This window comes from Berghia stephanieae, chromosome 2 (assembly GCF_034508935.2).
Source record: "Berghia stephanieae isolate SIO BIC M18660-M18661 chromosome 2, UCSD_Bste_1.3, whole genome shotgun sequence".
NCBI lineage: Eukaryota > Metazoa > Mollusca > Gastropoda > Nudibranchia > Aeolidiidae > Berghia > Berghia stephanieae.
The window spans coordinates 51235259-51258354 of NC_088361.1; the positions used below are offsets into that span (position 1 = coordinate 51235259).

The 23096-nt window shown below is 36.8% G+C and overlaps 1 protein-coding gene across 1 annotated transcript in view; it reads right to left on the reverse strand.

The window, feature by feature from the left end:
* Positions 1-23096, reverse strand: part of LOC144965120 (huntingtin-like) — a 71878-nt gene that overhangs the window by 25578 nt on the left and 23204 nt on the right. The window contains exons 23-44 of the mRNA XM_078900069.1: positions 22938-23053; positions 21811-21996; positions 20989-21203; positions 20246-20321; positions 19668-19757; positions 18626-18753; positions 17581-17729; positions 16939-17075; positions 16270-16386; positions 15673-15795; positions 11108-11340; positions 10363-10538; positions 9269-9497; positions 7840-7963; positions 7038-7141; positions 5830-5905; positions 4796-4972; positions 4197-4273; positions 3596-3731; positions 2247-2366; positions 1422-1650; positions 689-891 (exon numbers count right to left, since the gene is read on the reverse strand). Coding sequence (XP_078756195.1) covers positions 689-891; positions 1422-1650; positions 2247-2366; positions 3596-3731; positions 4197-4273; positions 4796-4972; positions 5830-5905; positions 7038-7141; positions 7840-7963; positions 9269-9497; positions 10363-10538; positions 11108-11340; positions 15673-15795; positions 16270-16386; positions 16939-17075; positions 17581-17729; positions 18626-18753; positions 19668-19757; positions 20246-20321; positions 20989-21203; positions 21811-21996; positions 22938-23053 — 3221 coding nt within the window. The remainder of the gene's footprint in view (positions 1-688; positions 892-1421; positions 1651-2246; positions 2367-3595; positions 3732-4196; positions 4274-4795; positions 4973-5829; positions 5906-7037; positions 7142-7839; positions 7964-9268; positions 9498-10362; positions 10539-11107; positions 11341-15672; positions 15796-16269; positions 16387-16938; positions 17076-17580; positions 17730-18625; positions 18754-19667; positions 19758-20245; positions 20322-20988; positions 21204-21810; positions 21997-22937; positions 23054-23096) is intronic.

Consider the following 23096-nt stretch of genomic DNA (forward strand, 5'->3'; position numbering starts at 1 on the left):
TTTTTAAATCTCAATTCTACTTGATGCTTGCAATGGACTATTGTCCTTTCAAAACCAAATGATAACAAGAATTTGCTATGGTCCATTTAAGGCGATAAAAACTGGCATAAGTCCAGAATTCATTACTAATATGGACTACTTTTAATTGCCCTGAAACTAAGTCATCTGTGCCGTGATTGAATATATGGAGCTTTGACTGGAACTTTGATTTTTTTCGCAAAGAAAAATATTAAAATTATAAATCTAACCAGCCGTTGGGCTTCTACTTAACAATCTAATATATGTAGCAATGCAAGAAAAGCAGTCACAATTATTTTAGGGTAAGGTCTTAACGCTTATAACTGAAAGTGAATACATCAATTAGAGGCTAATCTAAATACACGAGAAAAGATTTAATGAGAAAAACAAAGTGGGAATTTGTAATTCCTAAGCTTTAATACAAATAAAACAAAATTCTTTTTTAAAATTTAGGAGTCATACCAAATTATAGAAAAGTATTCTGTCAACTAATCACTGCCATAAATTGTACATTTTTGAAAACTAGTTCTTAAATGTAGAATGTTACTCTTAAAAAACACCTAGTCTTAACTTAATTTTACTACTTTGATTTTATTTTTCTGCGCCACAACCAATTATGTCAGATATATAGTGGGACAATGCTGACTGCACACCAGGAGTATATACCAACCTCAGCAATCAGTACGGCAAATCTAGCCACGTCCTTGTGGTGATCCTTGGGCAGGTGGCATGGCCACCAAGACCCCTGATTAAGAGCGGTCATATATCGTACCAGAGCAGAGGCCAGGTCAAAGTTTGTCTGGGTCCATTGAGCATCTGCATATAGTTCCTCAAGGTGGTCCATGTAATGGAGACTAGAGGCTGGAACACAGTCTGGGGGAAGGGGAGGAAATGAGGATGAAGAAGGAAAAAGAGTATCACTCAGCGATTTGAATCAACTTTATCAAGACAGAATAGAAAGGTGCTATTTCAAAAATAATAATATAAAAATTACAGTACGGAATAAGATACAATCACATGGTTTTCATGGACTTGGATATTTCCACACAAAAAAAAACTTACAGTATTTGAAGTTTTAAAAATCACTGATATATCATAATTTGAGTACACAGATGCCAGTCTGTGAATTTAGCTCTTCAAATGTATGTACACAATAAAATTGCAGCATCCAGATTGGGAACCTGAGATCTTTTTATACCAAAGTAAGTGCTGGATGAACTAATGTGCACATTATGTCTAATAAATGGTTGTAAAACCATAAAAATATGACTTAAGGGATCCATTAAGGGATAGTAAAAAGTTGATTCAGAATAATTTCACCCTTCACCTACTGACTTATAATAATAACTTCAATTATTCAAGCAGTTTTGCACCTAGGGGAAAACTAGTGTTTAAAAACCTACCCAAGAAGGCAAGACACTGGTGAGGTACGGGTAGTTGTGTCACAATATTGCTAATGTGCATGAACAGAGTCAGCTGGGATGCCTGGAACAAGGGGTCTACAGATGCTTGATCACCTTGAGTCCCTGGTGAGATGGCAGGATTCCCTGACTCTACATCCCTGTTGTGGCGCAGAACAGTGCGGAATGACCCTAAGGAGATACATTCCTCCAGAACTGAAAGGCTGAACTCCTAAAGAAACACAAGAAAAAAGTGACTGTAATTGATGCCCGATGCAAACATTAAGAATGAAGTAGAATATCTTAAAAGTCATCGAACCCATATTGGTTAAATTTATCATGGTTTCTCCATGGTCGAATGGACGATAACAATTGCTATTAACTCTCTGAATAGATGAGGATTCATGACATTCAATCATGATAAATAAGAAAAAAAAATTGCGAAAAAAAAGTTTAGTTCCTAACAGTTGCAATAAATAGAGATAAATATAATAACCACATTGAGGAAATAATTAGTGCCTTAGTGGATACATTGATCATAGTACAAACCTGGGAACGCATGATTTAAATGTAAAAATAAATCTGGGTTGGTTTTTTTTTTTCATTTTTGGCTTAAATAGTTGTGTGTATTATCAGCTCCTGGGGTTTAAAAAGCTGAAAACCTTTATGCAAGAAGCCTTTAAGTCAAAACACCAAGCTGTCTATCCTCTTCCATCATTAAATCTGAATTTATGCTCAATAATTTTGTTCGAGCTATTAGGAATTTTGCAAAAGGTCAAATACATTTTTTTTCTCCTTTTAAATCAGTTAAAGGTGAAACTGACATACCTTGGTCATTGTGATGGAGAGAATATCTGGGTAGTCCAGTCGCTGCAACAGGTAAGCACATTCTCTGCTTTTTGGATTGCTCTCAAAACACTCTTCTTTTACAATTGACATATAAAATTCCTGCACAAAAGAAATAAAAAACAAAATAAGAATTCTACACTTCAAAAACTTGCCACAAGATGGTATCCATCTTTATTGACACCATATCAACCTTAAATGGTAGCAAGAGGAGAAATAATTCAACTAGTTTCAAAGTTGTAGGAAAATGACTCGCCTCTCACTTATGTCATTTAGATGCATGTGTTGGAAATAGGACAGGTTGATTGTGATGGTTGCAGTCTTGAATGAAGCCTAAAGTTGCGATAAAGAGTATGATCAGTGATCTGATAATTGTCAGAGATGCTGATCGTAAAAACAATATCTTGGCTCAACATTATATATTCAAACACGCAAGACCATTCCACAAAATTGTGATTTAAGACAGCAAAATGCTGTAATGGATATTGTGAAGCTTGGAAATACAAAAAGCTGCCCAGCAAGCAACTTGCACTGTATGAATTGTAAATTTGTTCCATAGGATCTGTACGGGCATAATAGAGCATCTTTAAACATATTTGACAGGGTTTTAATAGTGAAAATCTATTCTTTAAAAAAATTAAGGTTGGGGGCCAAAATTATTATGCACAGTCAATGTTAAATTTTTGCCAACAAACATAGGATTACTAGCAAATCTAAAAATTATAAAACTATTTTTTACAGATAGATATATGACCAACTGGCGAATTTTTTCTAAATTAAGAATAATTTTATCACCCGTTGACTCAAATGATTATTTACACAATCTGCTAGGGCATAATGATTATTTGACACTGGTTTAGATTAATTGGCAGATCAACGTTTACTTCCAAAATTAGCATGTTGAATGTATTTGTTTAGCTTAAGCGGCATATTTTCGGATTTGTAAAACCTTTCCTCATGGGTTTTAATAATTTATGGAATAAATTGGGTGGTTTCATTTTATTTTATTTGCCCAATCGGAAGATTAAGTTTGTCAACAGACTTTTCCAGTTTTTTGAATCTATAGAGGATAAGGGTTGTCAGAGTCTTTTGCACTCACATACAAACTTTATTACTGGACCGATTTTGATCATATATGGCTCAAATGATTCATCTTCATCTATCTGAATTTTCACAATAAAGTGCCTGTGTGTAAGTCTTAATTTACCTACAAATATTGTGGGTTCCTCCTTAGTATATTAAAAGGGTAAAAGACAAAATAATCATGAATAAATCAATGAATAAATATACACATAATAAAATGATTGAGTGATAAATAAATTTTCACCAACTTTGTCAATTTTGATACTGGTTACATGGCTGGGATCCACAGCCAGAGGATGTGAATGTTCTGGAGACAGCTTCATCTGGAATGATGATCCATTGGCTGTGCACAGCTTGCTGAGAAGGGAAGCCAGACGCTGGTGCCTGTGATAAATATTTTTGTTATCAATTGTCAGATGATGACATTATGTCATTCTCTCAGGAAATAAGAGTTAAAATCTATATTGTTGCTATTTCGCCGACGTGTCATTTTAAATTAGTCATGTTTATCACTTCAAATAGGAAAAATCTAGAAGCAAACTAAATTTTTAATATGACACTACTATAATTACTATTACTGATATCATTTCTTGTCTTCCAGCAGTGTTGTCAGTTCTATAACTTTTTCTACAACAACTACCATTACTAGGCCTGCTCTTGCTGCTACTGCTACTACTAATAATATGACTACTATACTACTACCATCACTACTACGACTACAGCTGCTACTTCTATTTTTATTATTACAAATGCTGCTGCTTCAGCTGCTATCACTACCACAATTACAAATTTTCAATATACATTTAACTGTAGGCCCTTTTATACAATCGCCATATCAACAAAACATACCTTTGTATCAAACCATTGGATTTCATGAACTGTAACAGTTTCTCTATATCCTCCTTTGGCAGTTGCTTGCACCTTTCCTGAATGAAAAATATAATTTATAATGGAGATTTCAAGAGTAAAAGTAAAATACTTAAAGTTGCAATTTCATGGTCAAAGGGTTTATTGTCACATCACAGGTCATACCAAGCTACTATTTTATTATCTGTGGACTTAATGAGGGATAATCCTTTGTTTAAGGTGAATATGTTGACACCATTAGTTACCAAATAGTCAAAAAAATTTAATGAATTCATGAACATTTGAAAATGTAAATCAAATTAAATATACAGATCATTTGTATAAAAGCGAATAATAAAATAACACCAAATTATATTTCTCTGTTCATCATACCTGGATCATTTGTACTGAGATGACAAAATAGGAGAATTTAATAAATATCTTAATTATTCCTTCTGTCAAAATGACACAGACCCTCCCCCACCACACACACACACCTACATTCTTTTTAGCCATTACTGTCCTCTTGAACAAAGATCAAAGGATTTTACACAAAATGTTAAAGTCTCAGTCATTTTCAGCAATTTGCTTTATCCACTCACCTCTGGACTTTCTGCCAACAGGATCTCCAGTCTTTGACAAGTAATGGAGTCAGTCATCCTTGTCACAGCAAGCTGATGGCTTCCCAAGAACTTATCAATGAGAAGTGCCACGAGTGAACCACTCTGGGATGTGTGAATCGCTTCAAGGCATTTCAGAGTCTTCTTGATTATGGAGGGCTTGTGGAGTAAAAAAATAAATAGAAAGAATAAAATTAAATTTATTCATCGATAAGGAAATTGGGTTTACAAACATAAATTACAAGAATAAAGAAACAAGCGTTATAATTTTTAATTATTATTTTTTTTTGTGTGTAAAGCAATTTAGCAAATTTGAAAGGCATTTTCAAAATACTATAAAATAAGACAATGACCTTCGGTGTCTTGAGCCTCGTGGAAGCATAGTTAATTACTTTCTATAACTTATAATGAACAATAAAAATTACTTTCTAACCTTTGAATTCAAACCAGAAGCTCAATGCTCTACCAATTAAGATGCAGGGCTAGTTTTAGAAATATTAAGACCATACACATTTCAAGAATTTATATCAAATAACAAATTTGAGATCAGAGAGACACAATATTATTTTTTTTTAACCAAACCACAACCCCAATTTAGACCGGAATTTAATTAAAAATCTTCTCTGCCCTATTAATTTGTGAGCATTCTTACAATAATAATGATAATAATAATAATAATAATAATAATAATAATAATAATAATAATAATAATAATAATAATAATAATAATAATAATAATAATAATAATAATAATAATAATAATAATAATAATATACTTTATTCATCCAAAAAATGGAAATTCGTTTGCAAACATGGCATGCATAAAAATGTATAAATATAAAGTTGAGAATTTATGGTGACAATGTAAATATAATAATATATAATAATAATCATCATCATCATCATCATCATCATTATCACTTTTTTGATGATGATTATTATTATTATTATCATTATTATTATTATAATGCTGCTGCTGCTAATGATGATGATGATGATGATGATTATAAAGATACCTTATCTATACTGTCACCTCTGGCATGAATGGCTTGAATAAACAGACTGCTGGCTGCTGGGTTACGTTGTATAGCACTGCAATTAAAAAGAGCCAGTATGGTGCTCAATGAATGGGTAGAATAATTTTCTCTCCCTTGCTATAAATAGAAATAACTCTCTCTCTCTTTTTCTCCCTCTCTCTCTCTCTCTCTCTCCCTCTCTCTCTCTCTATTTCTTACCGTCATCCCCTTCTTTCCTTTAAGGGGCGGTTTGGGTCTTTTCAACAAAAATTTTAATTACCAATATTGGGCAGTTTTAATCATTCTGTATCGTCATTATAGGTTAAAAAACAACATTTAAGGTGAAAAATTTTAATTATCTGTGTTGATACCCATTTTGTGACCTAATTTGGGGGTCTGACATAAAGAAAAATATAACAATTTTGTGGCAAACGTTCCACAAAAACTAATGAAGGAATTACCTCCATATTCTTCCCTCTTGTCAACATTGTACTATAGTGTGTCACCATAGAGAGATTTTACGGCTTTAGCTTATGGAATTTTTATTAGAACATTACAAAGTTGAGAATCAAAATGTTATGACAAAATTTATGTTAAAAATTCAGAATTAGGATTATGATTCAAAATTCACAGATCTTATCAAAAAACCTCTCTATGGTGACACAATACATTATTTCTGTGATAACTGTGGAAATTTTCAGACAATTTCATTGAATAGATTCAGAAAAACGTTTGACACAGTATCCCATACCCTTAGAAATATGACATTTTGAGAAAATAGCAAAATAGCTTCCCGTTTTTCACACTTTTCTTACTATCTGTACCATTTTCGACTGTGTTTTTCGTGCCTTTATAGTCTATTATAAGAATTTGGACTTCTAATATATTATTTCTAGGGTAATAAAATATAAATTTCCACCAAAATCTCAAAATCAATTTTTCGAAGGATTTTCCTAACAATTAGACCCAAACCGCCCCTTAAAATCTCTCAGTCTCTCACTTGCCATTCCTCCCATCTCTCCCTCACAACTTTTGGTTCCCCCCCCCCCCCTCTCTCTCTCTCTCTCTCTCCCTCTCTTCTCTCTCTCTCTCTCTCCCTCTCCTGCCATCTCTCCCTCTCAACTTTTGTCTGCCCCCCCCCCCCCTCTCTCTCTCTCTCTCTCTCTCTCTCTCTCTCTCTCTCTCTTCCAGCTATCTACAATACCAACCCAATGAAGTCTTGTACGGGTGAGTCTTGTGACAGAAGGACCAAGTCACTCACATGATTGATAATCAGCCATGTCATGTGCTCTGCATCACTCAGATTCTCACACTGGAATGAAATCAATTGATGTAAAATAGTCACAACATCTGCCAGCTGGATATAACGAATCAACAAAACTATGTGTGAACATTTATAGTCTGATTTATATAATTTAGTGAGAACTAATCACCAAAATGGCTGTCTAAAAACAATAATAAAGAGCTAAGGGATGTCACATTCGTTCCTCCTATATGGTTGTTTACACTGTCAAAACCTTTCATCAAAGCCTATGTCAAGTTGTATATATAATATAAACACAACTAAGGGCAACTCTGATGGTAGTGGCAACTAAGATCAGATATGATGCAATATGATGTCTAACAGATTGAGAAAATAACATACTCTTCTTCCTCTTCTTCTTTTTCTTAGGATGGTCATTCCTGAAGACATTTATATTCCTTCATGGAATGCCCAGGAAACAGCATCTAACAATGCCTTGCAGAAGGGCGTACTTTATCTAGAAATTATCAAAATAACCCTGGCATCAGCCGCAGTGCAGTGCTGCAAATTAATAAATTGGGGCACCATTTCTTACAGACAGCTGGGCTGAAACCCAGGTCTTCAAGGTGGAAGTGCAATGCCCTATACCTATGTTTTACTCTGGCCATACTTTGACTGTGCCCCCTTTTAAAAAATATATCAAATGTATAAACTCAAACCATAGCCCTAGACGGCTGCTGATACCTGGAGAATGTATAGAGGCTTACCACATAGTCACAAAAGAGAATGAGTCCCCCTCTCCGTAACATTTCCATTCCACATGACTGGGAATTCCGTCCAAGCTCCCCTCCCACACTCTCAGGGTCATCTGTACTCTGAGAACGTCTTCTCCTGGAAAAATAATAATTGGTGTGAAAATATATCAATCCGTTAATGTACAATATGTCTATACATAGACTTCGTCTTATACATTCCTACACCAAAGCAACTGTAACTTATTATATGTCGACCTATCAATCTTTTGAATGTTCACATATAACCAAGGTTAATATTAATAACATCGAACATTTTAAAATTAACAAAAAAAAATATCACTATGATAACTGGTGTGTCAATCCATCAACCTGACAGTACGTCTACACATTGCTAAGGTGAAATACGATATAACAGTAAAATATATGCCACTATGATGGTTGTGTCAATTTGTCAGTACATAAACTATGATCTAATACCATTCTATTACAAAGTACATATCACTACAATAAACTTAGAAAGGGTGAATACTTATTGTATTTATTTATCAATATATCAATTGGTATGTCGATGTGACATCCCATCAACCATCTCAATCTAGAATATCCATACATTGTCGTATACAATATCAAAGTTGGATTGCTAATGTGTCACTGTGTCAACCTACCAATTTTCAAATATCAACAAATGATCATACAAAAACACCATGACAGTTCCCAGAGTGATGAATCGTTTATTTATTCATTTATATATCCATTTGGTCTACAAATAACTAAACAAAATCACATAAATCACTATGATAGTTCCAAAATGACATTAGATTACTTATCTCTGAAAAATTTGTTCATTTATTAATTTATCTTTCTGAACTAATAAACCTTAAGCCTCGAACCAGAAGCCTTTGGTCATCACACAACACCACTCTAATATCTGTACCAAAAAACAAGTTAAAATCTTTTGGTGGTCGCTCTTTTCAATATTATGGCCCTATAATCTGGAATACCCTACCTCAACCCATTAAAAAAATCGAGAATATCTCAAATATCAAATCTGCTTAAAAAAAACACTTTTTCAAAATTCACTTTACACCATGCCAACTGTAATATTTGTATACTTTTATTTAAGCAGTATTTATTTTGTTTTCAAGTTTAATTTTGACTGCCTAGGTTTGTAAAGTAATTCATTATCTGTGAAATGCTTTGGGATGTCTAGTTCATGGAAAGCACTAAACAAGAGTCATTTATCATTATTTATTATCGTTATTGTTTTTTTTTAATTCTTTTTTTTTAGAAGAGCTGGAAATTGAACATTGTAAATTAATAAGATTCATTTTATAGGTTCTGTTATCTATTTCAGTGATATCTTAAAACATGAATTATGATCATTAAAGTCGGTGGTTATAAAAAAACAACTGATTTCTCTAGTACAAAATGATTTATTTACTCTTTTCCAAGAATTTTGTAGGTGGGTGGAGTTTGAACGATCTCTGTCCACAGAGTGCGGTCGTCGAAGTTGAGCAAGATGAGGACATTACACCAATGCAGCATGAGGGTGGGACACACAGTGGCCACGCCCAGCATATGTTGATTTATCTCCCTGACACTGTACATACACACAGGTGACTCTAACTGGAGCAGATGCATGGCAGCTGTGGCAACACGCCGAAAAAGACCTGAGGACAAAAAAATTATTTTAATGCATGTTTGTGTAATTGATAAAAAAAACAGTAGTCCTTCAGAGCCATAAGGCCCATGGAGCCGGAGTTCATCCCTGTTTATGTAGCTAGCATTGAACAGACAGCAGCAAATGCTTAATACCTTTTGGATAGAATCGCAAAATGCTTTCCACCAGATCAAACTGATCCAGCAACCCAGGATAGAAAGGGGGGTCAGAAAAATATCTCCACTGCATCCGGGCTCATACCAATCTTTTTTCCTTATTAGGCGAGAGTTCTGCAAGCATGAACTTATAAGAATAGGTAAGTTAAAAGACTATTGCATCCAAGAATATTTTATTATCCATTTCAATTTCCTACTTAAGGATGATGGAAAAAACAGAATTTATTGTAGATATAAAGAGAAAAATAAGCAAGCATTGATCTATTTATATTCAACTCAATATTGGAGCTTACTCCATGTGTTTATGTGTTTGTCTTGTTTCATACTGAGAAGAGCGCATAACTTAACAGTTCGCTTTTTGAAATTTTGCAATATTTGATGAACTTGTCCTGTTCTGATCCCCTAAGTAATTGAGAGAAGCGAGGCCACACGACAGTCACAAAGTTTGAAAGCCACTTTTTAAAGTGGCCAAATGGCTCAGTGCTAGTGCGTAAGCTAGCTGACCTTTTTCTCTCTCAGCCAGGCAGTGGGTGACATATCAGTTTTGTCCCAGATTTGGCTCATAGACACCATTTTATTTTTATTCCGTTTTCATCTGGCACTTCTCTATTCCTTTATAACTCATCATTACTGATATCAATACCCACTACACACTTTTTCTGTACTTGATAAGAACGGTGTGCAGTAAATCTTTCTTACCGGATTGGAACATGTGGGTGACATACATCATGAGGTGAAGCGTCTGCTGTAATAAAAAGAAATATTTCTCCTTCCTGGTCACTTCACCACTCATGGCATTGTTACTCTGAGATGACACAAGAGATGACTCGTTATCCAGCATTTCAGCACATTTTCCCATCACTTGGAGAAGGAACCTGAATTTTAAAAAAAGAAGATATTACTCCTTTATAAACAGATTTTTCACTTAAAGGTGGGAGACCATTAAATAACTGAACTGATGAAGTAAGACTCTCAGTCCATTTCCTCTGTATTTCAATGTCAAAAATGATACTCTGGTGCTGTCATATCTAAATTTTTAGGTACTTTTAATAGAGTGGAAAACCTCAGTTTATATTGCTCTTCCCTGTCAATCAGGCTAATATCATTTTTAAGAATGCTTTTTGTATTAGGGTTATTAAGATTACACTTATCAAATACCTGTATGGGATTCCCCTGTTACTCAATTGGTCAACTATAAGTTACTTATGGATGTCATGTAAAGCACTTTGTGCACACTCTGTGGGTAAATCTCATGTTTATTTCTCTTTGTTTGGACTTGCAAGTAAGCAGAACTGTTTCAAATCCCAATTGGTTTGTTAGATTTGATGAAAAGTACTTTGAAAAATATAAGCATTGTAATAGGAAAAAAAGGTATGGGGTCCTGGTAATTAGTGTCAATACTGACTAAACAATATTGCACATAACACTATTTGTTGATATTTACCATGCAAGTGTTTCCTCTGGGGCAAGATTACGCAACAACTCAACCACAGAACTAGCCGATGCAGGCATTGAAGATGAAGACATGGATAGTGAGGTCTGTCCTCTAATCAAGGCCACATGTAATTGCAACTCTTGTAGACGTGAGAGAATAACTTCCTCCTTAGACTGGGACACAAGGACCCTAACAATTGTGAGAACCAGACACAGCCACTTCTGGAGGTTGGATAAGTCGCTCTGAGAGATGAGAAATGAGTAAGCAGGTTTTGATAAGGTCATGCTAATAAGAAGAATATGATGATGATGGTGATTTTGACATTTTTCAGCTGGACAAAACACGATTTAGTCTGAAGCTATGATGGTTGAGCTACAATTAACGTATTGTTCTGAGATAAAGGCAGAATGACTTAATGTTTTGACTTAATAGTCTCCTGACCTCAACCTGACAGACTATGACGAATAAAACTGCTTGGCAATCATGAACTGAAGGTCAAGAAGAAAGATGAAGGGAATATACTCTAAATCCTCAACAACCAAAAAATAGTCAAAAATATGTTTTATGAGCCCCCTCCACCCCCGCCCCCCCCCCCCCACCCCCCGGCCCCTCCTCAAATGACAATTGAAAACTGAATATAATATAAGGGAATGTGTGCAATTTGGGATACTTCTGGTATTGACTTTGATACATCATACATGGAAAGGCTTCGTATGGGAACAAAACAGACAATGGACGTTTCGGGTACAAACCCTTCGTCAGCACAACAATACACAAATAAACGTGGAAAACAAATAAAATATAATGAAAAATAACTTGTATCGTCTGTACTCAATGGTGGTTGCAGTATGAATGAAATGTTAGCGTGGCGTGGGTAGAGGATAGGGTGCCCCAGGGGGGTGATCTAATTGATAAGCAAAGGTCAGCGTCAGGGAACAGAACTTTCCAGACTATAATGGAAGATAAAAGACATATTGGTAGTAGTAGTAGTAGTAGTAGTAGTAGTAGTAGTAGTAGTAGTAGTAGTAGTAGTAGTAGTAGTAGTAGTAGTAGTAGTAGTAGTAGTAGTAGAACGCTGTAGTCGAACAGTAGGGGGGGGGGGGGTGAGGGGGCGAGGTGAAAGGGTCACGGCGGGGGGGGGGGGGGGGGGGGGGGGGGGGGGGGGGGTGTTGGATGAGCGAAGGTCGAATCTTCGCGACGGAACGATGCGATAGTAAAGTGGAATACACCAATAATAGATGAATAGCAGATGTATAGTAAAGTGGATAACAGAAAAGAAGAGAGGATAGGCAGAAGAGAGGTAGAGGAGAAGAAGAGGAGAGAGAGAGAGAGAGAGAAGAGAGAGAGAGAGAGAAGAAGAGAAGAGAGAGAGGGGAGAAGAGAGAGAGAGAAATTAATAAAAGAAAAAAAATTAAAATAAAAATTAAAAAAAAATAAAAAATAATAAAAAAAAAAAAAAAAAAAAAAAGGGGCGGGGGGGGGGGTTGGTTTGAGGCGGACCGGTAGAGAGGGGGAATCAGAGAGAGAGAGAGAGGGGGGGAGGGAGAAAGAGGGAGGGGGGGACAAAGACAGAAAGAAAGAAAGAAAGAAAGAGAGAGAGAGAGAGAGAGAGAGAGAGAGAGAGAGAGAGAGAGAGAGAGAGAGAGAGAGAGAGAGACAGAGAGAGAGAAAAAGGGTGGAGGGGAGGTGAGAGAGAGCGAGTAAACAGCCGAGTGATAGCTGGGTCTATATGTATATTAATGGATGAAAAAGTGGATGATTGGACACAATGAGAGAGAGCTAGGAAGGTAGATGACTATGAATCGGTGGATAATCAGTAGATAGATAGCTAGCTAGCTAGCTAGCTAGATAGATAGATAGATAGATAGATAGATAGATAGGTAGGTAGGTAGAGTTGTACTTTTAGTAGTATGAACAGTAGTAGTAGTAGTCGTAGTAGTAGTAGTGGTAGTAGTAGTAGTAGTAGTAGTAGTAGTAGTAGTAGTAGTAGCAGTAGTAGTAGTAGTAGTAGTAGTAGTAGTAGCAATAGTAGTAGTAGTAGTAATAGTAGTAGTAGTAGTAGTAGTAGTAGTAGTAGTAGTAGTAGTAGTAGTAGTAGTAGTAGTAGTAGTAGTAGAAGTAGTAGTAGTAGTAGTAGTAGTAGTAGTAGTAGTAGTAGAAGTAGTAGAAGTAGTAGTAGTAGCAGCAGCAGTAGCTGTAGTGGCAGAAGTGAGAGCAGCAGTGGTGATGAATATGGGTGACGTTGACATCTAGTGGTGGTCAATCCTGGTGTTGAGTCCGCGTGGAGTCAGCGTTCCCAACAACTTGATCAGGTGAGTTTCCCTACGTCGACGGGCGGAAGTGTCCGAATGGCAAAAACTGAGCACACACACACGCACACACTGTACATCGCAGTGGTCTGGCAGATTGAAGTGTCTGGCCACTGCTGTGTCTGCACAGTTCGATATGTCACGCAAGTGCTGCACGAATCTGTCACCCAGCCTCTTTCCGGTCTCACCAACGTAAGCAATCCCACACAGGGAGCACGTAATCGCATAGACTAGATTACGGTCAGTGCAAGTAAACGGCCGCCTGATGTCCCAAATCTTGTCTGGAAAGCTGACTCTGTCATACTCCCACAGGTGCCCACAAGTCTTGCATCGGGGTCGCATACACGATCTGGCTTTAGGTCCATCCCTAGGTATGGGTTCCAGGCGGCTTCTGACAAGGAGATCCCTCAGGTTACGATCCCGTCGATATGCTACCAACGGGGGTTCTGAGAAAACTCTGTGGGTGTCTTCGCCCGCCTGGAGGATCCCATAGTTCTGCAATAGGATGTTCCTCACTTGATCGGCATGGGGTGATGCGTGAGGACTAAAATGGGACGCTGTGTCTCCTGCTTCCTGGCATTGCGAGGCCTCATTGCTGCTTCTCTCGACACGAGGCTGGCTTTCCGGACAGCCTTAAGCAAAACCCTTTCGGGATATTCCCGTGCCCTAAAAAAATCGAGCATGCGATCACGTTGAAGCGCAAATTATCATCTTCCAGACAGAGTCTCCGCAAGCGGAGTATCTGACTGAATGGGATGGAGTCTTTGCACCTCACCGGATGGGATGACCGATAGAGCAGGTAGCTGTGACTGTCCGTTTCCTTGTAGTGTACAGTGGTCCGTACTCCCGTGCTGGTCAATACAGCCTTGATGTCCAAAAAGTTCACCTCAGAGGTTGAAATCTCATAAGTGTACTCTATGGACGGGTGGAAGGAGTCCATCGCTAGGATGAACCCTTTCAACTGGCTGTGGGTCAATGACGTAATGCCGAAACAGTCGTCAATGTACCTTTTGAACAGCTCGGGGGCAGGTCCACTGTACTGATGGAAGAAGGTTTCCTCAAGGTAGCCCATGAAGAGGTTAGCATATGAGGGACCCATCTTGGTGCCCATCGCAACACCTGAGATCTGATGGAAAAATACATCATTGAACTCAAAAGTGTTGAGTGTGAGCACAAGTTCGGTGAGCCTCACAATGCTGTTGCTGGAAATCCCTGGTAATGGATGGCGGTCGACGAAATGCCTGATGGCACGCAGTCCGTCAGGATGCGGTATGGATGTGTACAGTGCCTTCACATCCATGGTGAAAATTAGCCGTGGACGTTCATCCTGGAATCGAATTTCGTCAATGACACCAAGAGCATGGTAAGTGTCCTTGATATACGATGGCAGGGTGGGAACTATACGTTGAAATACCGCATCTTTTCTGACCATCTACCTATCTATCTGCCTATCCATCTATCTATTTATTGGTGTATTCCACTTTACTATCGCATCGTTCCGTCGCGAAGATTCGACCTTCGCTCATCCAACAAACCCCCCCCCCCCACCTCCACCGTGACCCTTTCACCTCGCCCCCTCCACCCCCCCCCCCTACTGTTCGACTACAGCGTTCTACTACTACTACTACTACTACTACTACTACTACTACTACTACTACTACTACTACTACTACTACCAATATGTCTTTTATCTTCCATTATAGTCTGGAAAGTTCTGTTCCCTGACGCTGACCTTTGCTTATCAATTAGATCACCCCCCTGGGGCACCCTATCCTCTACCCACGCCACGCTAACATTTCATTCATACTGCAACCACCATTGAGTACAGACGATACAAGTTATTTTTCATTATATTTTATTTGTTTTCCACGTTTATTTGTGTATTGTTGTGCTGACGAAGGGTTTGTACCCGAAACGTCCATTGTCTGTTTTGTTCCCATACGAAGCCTTTCCATTTTCACTCTTTCGTTAGTATTTTACGATCACCGGCTTCAGGCAGCCCTTACCGTTTTCTACTTATACATCATACATAAAACATAAAGTATAAGACTATGTTGTGTCAAAGTTCAAGCTCTTTTGTTTATGTTCAGTAAGAATAGACAGATATTGCAAATACAAATGCCTTGAGTTTGGTTAAAAAACCATAATGAAGATGAGGACAACAATTAGAATGTTGACGATGAATATGATGATGATGATGATGATGATGATGATCTAGCAGATGTTGATGAAAATGATTGAAGACATTGATTATAAATTCATTACCACATCATGAGGGGGTGCCAGGAGCATTTTCAACAGGAAATCAACAGGTCTAAACACACTTGGGGCCACTGACTCAAAGAGTCGATGTAACACATCCAGCGCCTCCTGATTGATAAGGTTGATCTTGAAAAAATGCAAGGAAAAATATACATGATTTTGCCTTCAAATACAGTTTGGATTGACAATGAAATATAAATAATTTAAGCCATTTAATAACAAACTTGGCATTCGCTAATCCAAAAGACATGAACTGCATATCCCAGGCCAAGTATATTTTGGAGATGAATTTTTGAACCAAATGACAATATCAAAAGACCAAAAATAAACTGGGCACTGAGACAAAATCATTACCACTTATTGAAATTCTACATTAAGAATGACATGAATTGCCAAGGCTTTATCTTCCAAATATCTAAGAGAATTATCAAGATTTGCATGTGCATGATGATATGTAGATTGAATATTGAATTCGTGTCTTAAACGCAATAAGTAGAAATATGTCCTTTGGCTGAAAATATTTTTAACTTATTTGATAATATTATTTACGTGTTCATATACTAGGGGGAAGGGAGTGTGTGTTATATCAATGTCCTTCACCTGATGTTTGGCCAGTGCTGGCAGAACTACATCCATCACCTGTCTGGACAAACGTTTCCATCTCTCCTCACTCTCCCTGTGACATTGTTGTAACACCAACACAAACATGTCTAGTGCCTGGAAAATAAAACAATCAACATCATAATTGAACACATCGAATCAGTGAAGGAAAAACATTTCTAACATTTTCAAAAAACAGAAATAGTTGTTTAATGATACTCATAACCATGTAAGTAAATTCTATACTTTGTTGCCACAAGTTATTTTATTTCTATGTGTATCAATAAAGGATATACACATTTATAAGTATGGCAATAATGGTGTGGCAATTTCTTAAAATGCTCTATAACCTTCTTGGTCATTGAGAAAAGCATTTATTTCTAAGTCAGATCCTAGTTGAGATTTCCAAAATCAGTTATGAAAGCCAAACAATTTAGAGCTTTGAGATTGTAAAACCTATTTGGTATGTGAATAAGTAATCCACATATACCGTTTACACTGCTAGTGACAATAACAGTCTGGAGTAATATGTAGCTAATTTCCCAATCTGTTCTTATTATTCGACCATCTATTCTAAGTTGAATGAAATTTTTGTTTCATGACAAATGATCATAATGTTATTCAGGTTATCCTGTATATTAGCTATCTGTAGTAAACAAACAGCCGTACCTGATAGTAATTGACCAGTCTCAGCAACATGGACACCACCACTTCTCTTTGTGTCTCCAAGTCCTTGCCAACCTCAGACTTGACAGTTCCCCGCAGCAGGAAGAGGTCATGGACCACTGGTCTCAGAGCTGGGATAGCTGGAGGGAGATTAAAAATATAACAGTTAACCAAATTTTCATCCATCCAACCCCAAACAACTCCCTACTTTGATGATTATACACAACTCCATTGATAATTAATGTAAATATCAGAGTCCTATTTGTAGTGTAAACATTGTAAACTATGGAAAGGATTTTAAAAAAATTCATTTATCTAATTTGATGATGGCAGTTTTATATCATTTCTTAGCATTGACCAAGAGGATTTATCTGACACAGTTATCAAAATACTGTGTATCCAAATGTAAGGATGGAAAGGAAAAAGAACTTTGGAAGTGGAGTGGTCTTATGCATATTCCTAGTGTAAATTTTGTTATCGATTTAAAGGTTTAAGCACAAAATGGGACTTGTAATGTAAATTGTTGGACCTTAATCTGTTAATTTCATCTTTAACCAGTGCAAAAAGATAAATAAAGATTCCGCCTTATTCAAACAATCAAAAGTTTAAAATTGTGCCCCCCCCCCCCCCCTTCCTTATTCTTACCATGAGTGGTGGGTTGTAAACCACTTGCCATGATGCCGTCACAGCGGTGGATGATACGAGGCATATCTATAATAGACTTGCTGTGGAATTTCTCATAGGATAACATCACCAAAAACTGGAAGATTGGGGGTATGAGTACATCAGAATTCCTGCAAGCAGAAAATATGGTCATCTGATCAAATTCCATTTTATCTAAAGTTACATTCATGATGGAAACAAAACAGCACTACTACAAATACTACTGCTACTACTACTACTACTACTACTACTACTACTACTACTACTACTACTACTAATACTAATAATAATAATAATACTACAGTCCAAGCTGGTATTGGGGATGTGCTTAATTGGGACAGTCGCTTTATTGGGATGATTCCTTGGGAACAGAATTTTTCTATTTTCCGCTTAATTGGGATGCTGCCGCTTAATGGGGATGAAATTTGACAATGGCCGTCCCCATAAGCTTTTTCCTTGTGTCCAATTTAAAACGATGGTTCATAAAATGCAAATTAGTCTAACGAGACAGTCAATTGGATGTATGGTCGTACCGTTCATCACAGAGGTGTGAACAATAGACTTTACCTGTATCCCTTGTTAGAGTCTATCGCGACAGCCAATCAGGTATGTGGTCAAACAGTGTGTCATAGTCATCAAAGAGATGTGAACAATAGAGTTTACATGCATTCCTTGGCAGTGTCATCGACAGATCAAAAACATTGGGTCAATATGAGAGACGTACAGTGTACTGATTATGCTAACATGTAGCATTCAACTCATTCCTCTCAAACCTCTTAATATTTAATAGATGCTTCCTTTTCTTTATTTATCTCCATAATTTATCCTACCAACTTCACAAATTAAAATTAAAGTTCTTTAGAAAAAAATCCATCGCTGATAATATCTTCAAGCACTTCCCTATACATAATTTCTTACTCCCTATTATTAGACAAATACGATAAAAAATAAAAAAAATAAAAAAGAAAATAAAAGACCTCATTAAACAATGTGACTATCCAAATTATGAGTCGGCCCCAAGACCTACCTTATCTGCCCCTCTTCAATGAATTCAAACTGCTTGATGACAAAGCCAATAAAGATCTGGTCAGAGTCCAGGAGACAATAATTGACTCGGAGCTGAATCAGTTGTGCAAGAAGGGCTAAAACTTGACACTGTTTGGGGATGAAAATGGTCAAAATGTATTTTATACACAATCTAAAAAAAAAAAGTGGCACTTTTATATAGCGCAATATTCACTAAACGTGCTCAAATCACTATACAAAGGATCCCTGACAAACAGCAACAGGTAACATAAAGAACGAGACATGACGCCTGTTAGGCGATATTACAATTTTTTTCTGACAGAGACAATGCTGTTAACGGCCATGTACTCATTTTACACCAGAGTACGGAAAGAGAATGTGAGTAAAGAGAATTTTCCAAGGATTCAACTATGCGCAGAGTGAGGCTCGAACCCAGAACCTTCCGATCCGAAAGCAAGTATCATATCACTAGACCACACAGCTGCACTATACAATCGAGTATAATGATGATAGTGTTTGGGAAAAGTGAATGATATGTGGAGGGAGTTGTTGAAAATTATCTACACTAAAATAAATTATTGATGTCAGGTCTCTTGAGGACTGAGGTGGGGATGAGGTAAGTCAACTAGGTTGGTGAAATTTGCAACTGTGTGTGTGTGTGTGTGTGTGTGTGTGTGTGTGTGTGTGTGTGTATGTGTGTGTGAATGGAATGAGTACTGTATCAAATATAGCCAATCTTTTTTTTCATCTCTAATCAAGTTTACTTGATTGGTCTCATTTTAACATAAGAGTCAATTTACAATCTCTAGAAGGCTGTTACTATCCATATTGCTGGATAAAAAAACTTGCTACAATATTTCAAGAAAATGTGAGTTTTAATATAGCACAAATCCAATAAATGTGCTCAAACCAGAGACAAGTCAGAGCCTAACATTACACCAAAGAACTACAAAGAAACACACATAAAATAATTAATGTTTTTGCAGATAATTATTGAAATTGGAACATTCAGTCTGCTTGCCTTCATTCATTCTAAAACTTACTTGTAACTCAAGGCTGGAGGAGACTGTGTACTGCTTTAAGGCTTTGATGACCAAAGGTTCAAATAGGCGGATGTACCAACCAATCACAGACTGAATATAGATAAGATATTTTTTTAGAAACCAGCTTATTAATTATTGGTGTGCAAGGTATAAGAATACGCATGTTTTTTCTCTTCTCATAAAATAACCCTAACGGGGAAAAAATATAATTAATTAAATACATGATGAAATATAGGAAAAAATGCAAATATAATGATCAATTCAATTAAGACATGGGCCTTAACATTAATCAAATAGTCAAGTAAGTCCTGAACTCACAAATGGAAACGAGGATGATGATGATGATGATGATGATGGTAATGATGATATCATATTAGACAGATTGGAAGAGAGAGAGAGAGAGAGAGAGAGAGAGAGAGAGAGAGAGAGAGAGAGAGAGAGAGAGAGAGAGAGAGAGAGAGAGAGAGAGAGAGAGAGAGAGAGAGAGAGAGAGAGAGAGAGAGAGAGGAGTGAGGCAGAGGGATAGAGAGAGAGAAAGGGGGGGGGGGGGGGGAAGGAGAAATGAAAGGAAGCATTACCTTGTCCACATTACGAGAGGGTTTGAGTATTGCTGGCAATTTCCGATCTACTCGCTGCTTCAGCCACAGCAAGGTACTGTAGAAATTAAAAAATATATATTTCGCATTTCAATCTATAAAAGATGATGATGATGATGATGATGATGATGATTACAACAATAATAATGATGATGATGGTTATGATGATAATAATCTTATCAGTAATTCATACAGTATAATTCATTGCTTTTCCTATGAAGAAGATGGTAGTGAAAAAGAAGACAAGTATTGTGTTCATCTTATGGGTAAATTTAATTTGAACAGTGATGACAACGAAATGTGCAAAAAGTGCTTCATAAATAATAACATCTTGAAAGTTAACAGTTGAGTTATACAAAAATAATTATAAATTCAAAACAAAGCTGCGATCTGCATCTTCTAAATGCACAAACAGCATTAAATTTATTTTAAAAAAATAAAAGACATACTAGCTCTGTAAAAAAGGCCCAAAATCTTGCATCACTGGGGTTTCATACAGGCCATAACTCTGCTTATGAGTTAATCTTACTGGCAATTAAATACATTACTCCAAAATTTTCCTTCTAAAAATGGCCAATTTGCAAATGTCTATAGAATAGCTCCATTATAAATTTGTCTTAAAATTACTCAATTTCATTTTATTATTTTTTTTAATAACCATTTTTATTAAAATATCTAGCAAAAGTAGACAATGTGAATCTTCCATAAAAGGCAACACTTGTTACCTGTGAGCTTCATCTGCAGGAAGAGTAGCTCGACAAGCGGCCCCAACCAGACAGTGGGCCAACTGGGCATAGGGCTTGTTGAGACAATGGTAGTAGAGACCTGGCGAGGTCCCTGTTGTGACTCTGACATTGAGGTCGTCCATGAGGGAGGAAGTGGACAGGCTGGAAGGGTCCCATTGACTGGCAAGGTTGGTGCCAAATAGTGCTTTCAATAACTGGAAAGAAAGCGATTGTGTGATGATTGATCATAAAATTTCAACATAACAATTAAGAATAATTTCAATTATGCTCAATGAATCATAAGTTTTAGCAAGTGTAACTAGAATTGGAAAAACATGTGTGATTGTAAAATCATTTTAAACACTCTCACACCCACTCCTTACCATGCCCCTACCCCCCCCCCCCCCCCCCCCTACATAACCTTAATCATTTCTATGGAAACAAAATCCTATTTCATTTGGGAACCTCTACAGTTACCATTGTCACCTTTCTAATATTAATCTTTAAAACAACAAATAGATTATCTTCTCAAGACTGTCAACAAGTAAAATCGCCATATAATCCGGCAATTTATGAGTGTAAACAAGCTTCGGGAATACTCACTTTACCTACTTAGTCATGTAAACTGTTGAACCTAGCCTTTCAGTCTCTTGCCTTGGTGAAAAATATCTTTTAATTGTTATTTTTATTTTGCAGTTGGTATTTGTATTTAACCAAAGTAAACTTTTAAATCCTTTCTCCTTTTCTTCTTTTAAATGAAAAAATTAAGTGAGGTTCTTATCCCCTTTCACATACAGGAAAAAAATAAATTGGTTACTTTACCTGTTGCACACACAAAACAGTCCAAGTGGGTTCCAAGGCCATTGTAATTTTCAGGTAGCCAAGGAGTTCTTCTGTGACTTTCCCGATATCGTGTAAAGTAGCAATTTCAAGAAGTTGGGATAAAACTGTCAGGGTTGTTTTCAAGATGGTGCAAAACTTATCTGTGCTGGACAGGTCTAAAGATGTCTGGGAACATTGAAATTGGACACAGAATTTCATTTAATTGACATATCTTACATCAGGTCAAAATTAAAGTATATAATATGCATAGCAATATGTTACAGGTACTGTTTGCACCAAATACAATGTGGTTTACAAAGCTACAGTATACGTCCATTGTTTGTGTCATTTATTACTTTTACTTTTACATTACTTTAATGCACATTGCTGGGTGGTCAATTACAACTGACGCGGCAATATAAATAACCAAAAGTAAAGTTATTATGCATTCATATGTAACCCAAAAAATCGCTGACTGTGGTGATTGGTGTCTGACTGTAAAAAAATCAGGATTCAATAGCTATTCTCTCTCTCTCTCTCTCTCTCTCTCTCTCTCTCTCTCTCTCTCTCTCTCTGTGTCTTATTGTATGTGTGCATGTGTGTACGTGTGTGTGAGAGAGATAGAGAAAGAAAGAGAGAGAGAGAGAGAGAGAGAGAGAGAGAGAGAGAGAGAGAGAGAGAGAGAGAGAGAGAGAGAGAGAGAGAGAGAGAGAGAGTTTGAGTGATATATTTGTGAAATCATTCAGTAAGGACTTAAAACTCATATATGCAGTGAACAATTTGATCCATGAGTTACAACTGAATGAAAACATGGAGCAGTTTGTAGCCAAACTTAAAAGAGGAAAGTTTCCAGTCGCTCACTGAATACAAGCCCCATTAGAGGCAGCATGGCTCAGTGGTACGGTAGTTGCTTCGTACCTGAAAGGTACAGAGTTCAAATATCCGCTGCGCTGTGTGCCTTGAGCAAGTCACCTCACCCTAGTTTAGTTTGAGGCGCTGTACGGCAGCTGACGCCTTGTTATTCCAGTCTTCCTTTGGAACTTGCCCTAAAGACTTATTACCCCTATGGGATGAATAAAGGGATTTAAAAAAAAAAATTGAGTTCAATGGACAGTCTGTTTCCATACCTTAAAATTGGAGTAAGACCCTTTGAGTACATCAAACAACTTCATGAATTGAGGAATGTTGTAAAATGAACCCAATCCATCTTTCTTGTTTTTCTCCTTGTCCATTTCTTTGGATTCTGAATAAATAAGATAGACAAACCACGATACTTGCTATAAAAA